This window comes from Chelonia mydas, chromosome 2 (genome assembly GCF_015237465.2).
Source record: "Chelonia mydas isolate rCheMyd1 chromosome 2, rCheMyd1.pri.v2, whole genome shotgun sequence".
NCBI classification, from domain to species: domain Eukaryota; kingdom Metazoa; phylum Chordata; order Testudines; family Cheloniidae; genus Chelonia; species Chelonia mydas.
This window is the reverse complement of record NC_057850.1, coordinates 161,707,563-161,713,562: the sequence shown is the minus strand read 5'-3', so window position 1 is coordinate 161,713,562 and position 6,000 is coordinate 161,707,563. Positions and strand designations below refer to the sequence as shown.

Here is a 6,000-nt window from a genome sequence, read left to right as displayed (position 1 = left end):
ATATCGTTTATGCCGTTCCTCGAACAAAATAAGTGATACAAGCCCAAAAGTTCTTTTGCATTGCTATAACTGCATCTGTGCTCAGGTTTTCTGCCAATATCAAAGTCAAAGAATCACAACCCCTAAGTGACATTATACTGTCACAGGTTTGAGTGTACATAATTTCATGAAATAACCTCAACTGTGTTTCCTGTCTGTTTTTGAGAGAATCCAACCTGCTTTATGTATACCAAAGTACCTATTTATTTTTTTCCTCCCTCAATTGGTGAGTCTGCCTGTGAAAGGCTTTGACCTGGCAAATAGATGGCAGAAGTCTCAGAAATAGGTCATTTCTGTTTGGTGCCTCAGCTGAGCCCAGGAGGGACTGTGAATCTCAGTGGGGATTGCATAGGTGCTGGAACTAGGGGTGCTGGGGATAGGGCAGCACCACCTGGTTTGAAGTGGTTTCCATCATTTACAGGGTTTATGGTCTTGTTGAATGGCTTTCATCACCCCCACTATAAAAATTGTTCTGTCACCTAAGGGGAGGAGAAAATGGGTGGAGGGTAGAGACGAAGAGAGCAGGAAAAACTAGGAGAGAGGAGAGAAAGGTAAGTGGAGAGAAGAAAAAATCAGAGAGGAATGAATGGTAGAAAGAATGAGTGAAATGCCAATTTCAAAAAAAAAAAAGGAAAGCGAATTCTGTAAAGTAAAAAGAAAGAAAATATAAATAAAGGCAAAGTGAAGGAGGGAAAGAAGGAACTGGCAAGGAAAGGAGAGAGTGCAGCCCTGAATCTTATTTGCATCAGTTTTACATCAGTGAAAGGGCTTGTTTACAACTGCAGTCAGCCAGGACTCACTGCACCTGTGTGGCCACCACTATTTTGGAATAGGAGTGGCCATACCTGGAGTTATCCAGGAGTAGCTCTTGCCCTTTAAATTCACACCCCACCATTCCCACTTCCCTGGCAGCCGCAGACAGGTAGAACCCTCCTGAGCTCGGTGGAGTGCCCCGCTTTCCCCCCGGGGCTGGCGAAGAGAGGCGGCGCCCCGGGGAGGGGAGAGGGGGCAAGCTGGAGGAGGAATTGCGAGCAATGGCGGGAGTTCATGTCAGGGGAGAGGCAAAGAGGACGGAAGGGTAGGTCGAGGGGCAGGGGGAGGTAAGCTCCCAGGAGGGCGCGTGTGTGCGGGCGGGACTCGGGAGCTGAAGGGAGGCGCGCGAGGGAGCCGGGCGGGGTGGGGCCCGCTGCGGCCCCAGCAGAGCCGAGTGCGGGCTGCGCACGGAGCTCCCGCTCCCGCTCGGCCAGCGGCGTTTCGCTTCTCACCTCCCTCGCCCGGGCTTTGCAGCCAGCCAGAAACCGCTGCCACAGCAGAGCCTGGGCGAGCGGCCGGCAGACTCCCCGCGCCGGAGAGAGCCCAGAGTCCCCGCAGAGGCGGGCTGCGGGGAGCCCCGGAGTCCGGCGTGAGGCTCGGGGCGGCTCCCCGCCAGGATGCGAGAGGAGTAGGAGCGGGGGCCGGGCGAGGGCAGCCCAGAAGGACTGAGCCGGTGGCCGCTGTGCGTGTCCCCGGAGAAGCTGATTTCCCCCTTCCGCGCACGCCCCCCGTGTGGCCAGAGCATGGGAGCCAAGCTGGAGCTGCGGCTTCTCCTCGCCAGGAGCCGGCTGCTGGGCTGAAGCCGCGGTCCGCGGGGCTCAGGCTCGCCTGCATGTAGGTGACGGGGCGCTGCCCTCGCCCGCCTTTCCCCGCCCTCCCGAGCCTGACCTCCTGCCGGCTCGCCCCAGCCGGGGAAAGTTGGGACGAGGAGGGAGGGCTGCTTGGGAGGGGAGAGCGGGGCGGCCGGAGGAGTGAAGTGCCAGGCGGAGAAGGGGAGGGCTGGCTCTGAAATCGCAGGCACCGAGGCAGAGAGCTGGCTGCTGCTCCTGGGGCTGGAGAGGGGCTTAGCAAAGGTAGGTTGTGCTGGGATAGCCTGGTGCTCGTCAGCCCCCACTGTCTGCTTTCCATGGGAAAGTTTGAGCAGTCCCCTAGGAGGGGAGGGTGAATGCTGAACAGTTGTCTTGCAATTGTTTATCCCCTGCTCCATCTCTTCTCAGTTTCCCAGACGCAGAGGTGGCTTTCTGCTTTTCACTGACTTAGATATTATCTTGCCTTCCGCAAGCTACAGGAGCCCGCAGAAATCAGGGTGTGTGTGTGTGGTGGGGGATCAGTTTTGTGTGTGTTTTTTTTTTTTTTTAACCTGCCTCGTCAATGAGAAACTCTATAGCAAGCAGATAGCAAAGTGCAATATCTGATATGCCTGCCATGGTCTGCCAGAACTACATGTGAGAGAGGCTGAGAGGTGCATTTGTTCTAGGGCTAAGCATATTCTGATCGGTGGTGGTGGCTTTTTCAAAGGGCTTTGTGCAAAGGTAGCTCAAATGTTACTTTATACAGAAAGTTGGAAAACAATTGTAAAGGCTGTTTATGTTTACCTAGCATCTCACATTTTTTGTCCACAACATAAAATTTTAAAATATATTTTAAATCAATAGCTGGGGTAATTATGTTGGTAGGGTTTCTGCTAAACTCCTGAAACATTAGCTTTAAATAAATCTCTGCTGTAGAGTCCTGAACTATTTTGCTTTGCTGTTGTAAACCAGAGGAAGAAACAGGCAGCATATGCATAGTGTTAGAAATTGCAAAGAGATCTATTTGGCTTTGCTGGCTTTAATAACATGCTTGTACTTTTTTTTTTTTTTTTTTTTTTAAATAATGCTCACTAGTAGTTATTTTAAAACAACTCTTATCAGACTGAATGAAAGATTAATGAAAATCATCATGCATGAAGTCAGGAAATGGAAGTGAATGGTTGATGTTTGTTCTGGAGTCTGCTGTGATTTAAGGAGCTTCATTTGATTCTAGGTACATCCACTTTACAGCAGTCATTTTTTATTTTTTTTTTTTTTAAAAAAAACCTCTGATTTATGCCAGCTCTTATTAATTATACCTCACTAAGTTTGTGTAGCATTTTTAGAGATGTAAGAAGACAGGTCACTGTCCCAAACAACTTGCAATCTATAAAACAACATACAGGCAAAGTGTAGAGGGAGGGATGCAGCACAAGATCTTTGATAATTTATACAAAAGACAGACAAAGTTGCATGTTGTTTGAGATGTTGCATTGGTACAAATGCAAGGTGAAAAATGTGTGAGCTGAAGTGTTCCTAATTGTTCTCTTCCTAGGGACTGTGGATTTACGTAGTGATTCTCTCTGATGTGAATGCAGCATCTCTTGTCCCTCTGGGATGCCGTAGGTGATGCCTAGCTCTACTGCAATGGCAATTGGAGCTCTCTCTAGTTCTCTTCTTGTAACCTGCTGTCTCATGGTTGCTCTCTGTAGCTCCACCATACCTGTGCAAAAACTGGCCAAGGCTCCAGACAAACAGGAGATAAAAACAAGCCAGGAAAAGAGGGATCATACATCAACCAGGCCGGACAGTCAGAGTCAGACAGGCCCAGGGAAAATGAATGAAATTGGAAGGAATGGGCGGGAAGAGAGCACCAGAGATTGGAAGAGCAAAGGAAACAGAAATTATTCAAACAAAGAATCTTGGACTAAGCAAAAACAGGTTTGGAGTAGTCAGGGAACAAGCAGTAAATCTGGGAACATTCAAGCACAGGAGCAAAGGGATGGTGTTCCAGAGGAACCTCAGGCTGCTGAAGAATCATCCCTCCCAGAAGTTGTTGCTAGTACTACTCCTGAGCCTCCGGAGGAGTATGCCTATCCAGACTACCGTGGGAAAGGCTGTGTGGATGAGAGTGGCTTCGTTTACGCTATCGGGGAGAAGTTTACTCCAGGTCCCTCTGCTTGCCCCTGCCTTTGCACTGACGAGGGACCTCTGTGCATTCAACCTGAGTGCCCAAGACTCCATCCACGGTGTATTCATGTAGACACCAGTCAGTGCTGCCCACAGTGCAAAGAGAGGAAGAACTACTGCGAGTTCAGGGGAAAGACCTACCAGACACTAGAAGAATTCATGGTAAGGGCGTGGTTTGTTTTTTTTTTTAAACTCATTTGTGACGGTTAGTCTGTGATCTTATGTTCTTGAAATGGTTTCTTAGAGAGGGATTTTTTTTCTTTCTTGTTAATATTGCACCTGCAGTGGTATATAATTTTCCCTTTAAACACTACCTTTCCAATTCAGTGAAACCATAACATTTTAAAAATGAGGGAGCTGATCTTTATTAATTCCTTTGGTATTTATAGGAAAAAAAAAAATCCCAATGAAGCCATTCAATATTAATATGTATGTGCCATGACAGTTTCCATAGGATTTCCATTGCATTTTCAGCATTACATTTTACTGTTCCCTTATTGTACAATGTTAACCATAAAACTTATCCCTTTTGAAACCTATTTGCCATTTGGGGCTGATTTCCATTGTTAATAGCTAGTTAGTGACAGTAATGCATCCTTTAACTGACTTTTTTTTTTTTTTGCCTGTTCAAACTGGGATGTCAGTTACATAATTTCTATGGGAATGATTATGGACCTTGGTGTATTAATCAGAGTATGGTTCAGAGGATAGATTATGGCAATATTTAAAATGTCAATTTTCTATCTAGTGGAATACTTTTATAGTGAAGCTTTTTTGTGTTTTACAGGAAACTTCACAATGGTGGAGGTTCATTATCATTGCAAATACATCTTGCATATTGAAACAGTGTTGGACTTAAGGTCTGATTGTACAGTTACTTTTTCTTTTTCCCCTTATAAATAGATTTTCATTACCGGTTTCAAGAACTCAGCTATACTGTTGTGCATGGACACTAGCAGATGCACACTCCCAAGATGCAGGCCTGAACCAAAACCCAGATCTGAATGCTCCTGCACTTTTGGGAGTTGGGAATAATAAAGGGAGTTAGAAATTCAGCCTAGTATTTTGCAGTTCATGCCTCTCTCTCATATATTTGAGAGAGAAAATTCATCTTTATGAAGGTTATAAATACACTGTTTGTTTGAATCTTCTTTGGTGTCACCTGTGGTATTTGTGTAATCTTAGGAACGTATTTTTCTTTTGAATGCCTTTCCATATTTTTCACCTTCTAAAAAAGCCAGAGAATGATTCTGTTCAGAGAATAAATCAGAGCACTTTCTCCCTGCCATCCCTAGGTGGCTATGCTCCGAACACTAGCACTGTTCAAGACATATGCCAGCAAACAGTCGGCCCATCTCCTCTCCTCCCTCCCCAGCATCTTGAGTCTTGGCACAGCAATTTATTCCTTTAAAAATGAAGAAATGTGGGTGGTTGGTGTGCCCTTTTTAGGGCCAGATTCTGAAATCTTTACTGTTTCAGCAAAGTACATTCAGAAGCAAAGTCAATATAATGTGCTTCTCTACATATGTTGTCTCCAGGTCTCAATAGCTTAGTGTTGTTCTTCATCCACAGCTTTCCAACCCCATCTATGTCTTCATTTAACATAAGAATCTTGCATTACTGACTGTAGAGTAGCCTTAAAATGCAGTTAGGTTACAGTTCAGTGTGTGGTGGAAGAATAAAACCAACGGGCTCACTGGTGTCATACAACAATCATGCCTGATAGTTTTGGAAGTGTAATACGGTAACTCCTCGCTTAACGTTTTAGTTATGTTCCTGAAAAATGTGACTTTAAGCGAAACTATGTTAAGCAAATCCAATTTCCCCATAAGAATTAATGTAAATGGCGGGCGGGGGGGTTTAAGTTCCAGGGAAATTTTTTTTACACACAGTATAAGTTTTAAACAAACAATTTAATACTGTACACAGGAATGATGATTGTGAAGCTTGGTTGAGGTGGTGAAGTTAGAGGGTGGGATATTTCCCAGGGAATGCCTTCCTGCTAAATGATCTAGCTTTTGGCTAAGCCCTCAAAGGTTAACACGTTGTTAATGTAGCCTCACACTCTACAAGGCAGCAGGAATGGAGGGAGGGGAGGCAGCATGGCAGACACAGACCCTGTGTGTGGGGGGGAGAGAGAGAGAGAGATGTGCATTGTCCCTTTAAG

At 45.9% G+C, this 6,000-nt stretch overlaps 1 protein-coding gene across 6 annotated transcripts in view; it reads left to right on the top strand.

The window, feature by feature from the left end:
- Positions 1-949: 949 nt before the first annotated feature.
- VWC2 (von Willebrand factor C domain containing 2) overlaps positions 950-6,000 on the top strand; it is a 110,357-nt gene continuing 105,306 nt past the window's right edge. The window contains exons 1-2 of one of the 6 annotated variants that reach the window (XM_043540471.1): positions 950-1,117; positions 3,356-3,995. In XM_043540471.1, the coding sequence (XP_043396406.1) occupies positions 1,074-1,117; positions 3,356-3,995 (684 nt within the window). In that variant the 5' untranslated portion in view covers positions 950-1,073. Of the gene's footprint in view, positions 1,118-1,212; positions 1,687-1,853; positions 1,926-3,198; positions 3,996-6,000 lie in introns of those variants that run through there. The other 5 variants (XM_043540468.1, XM_043540470.1, XM_043540472.1 and 2 more) reach the window with 5 other exon arrangements.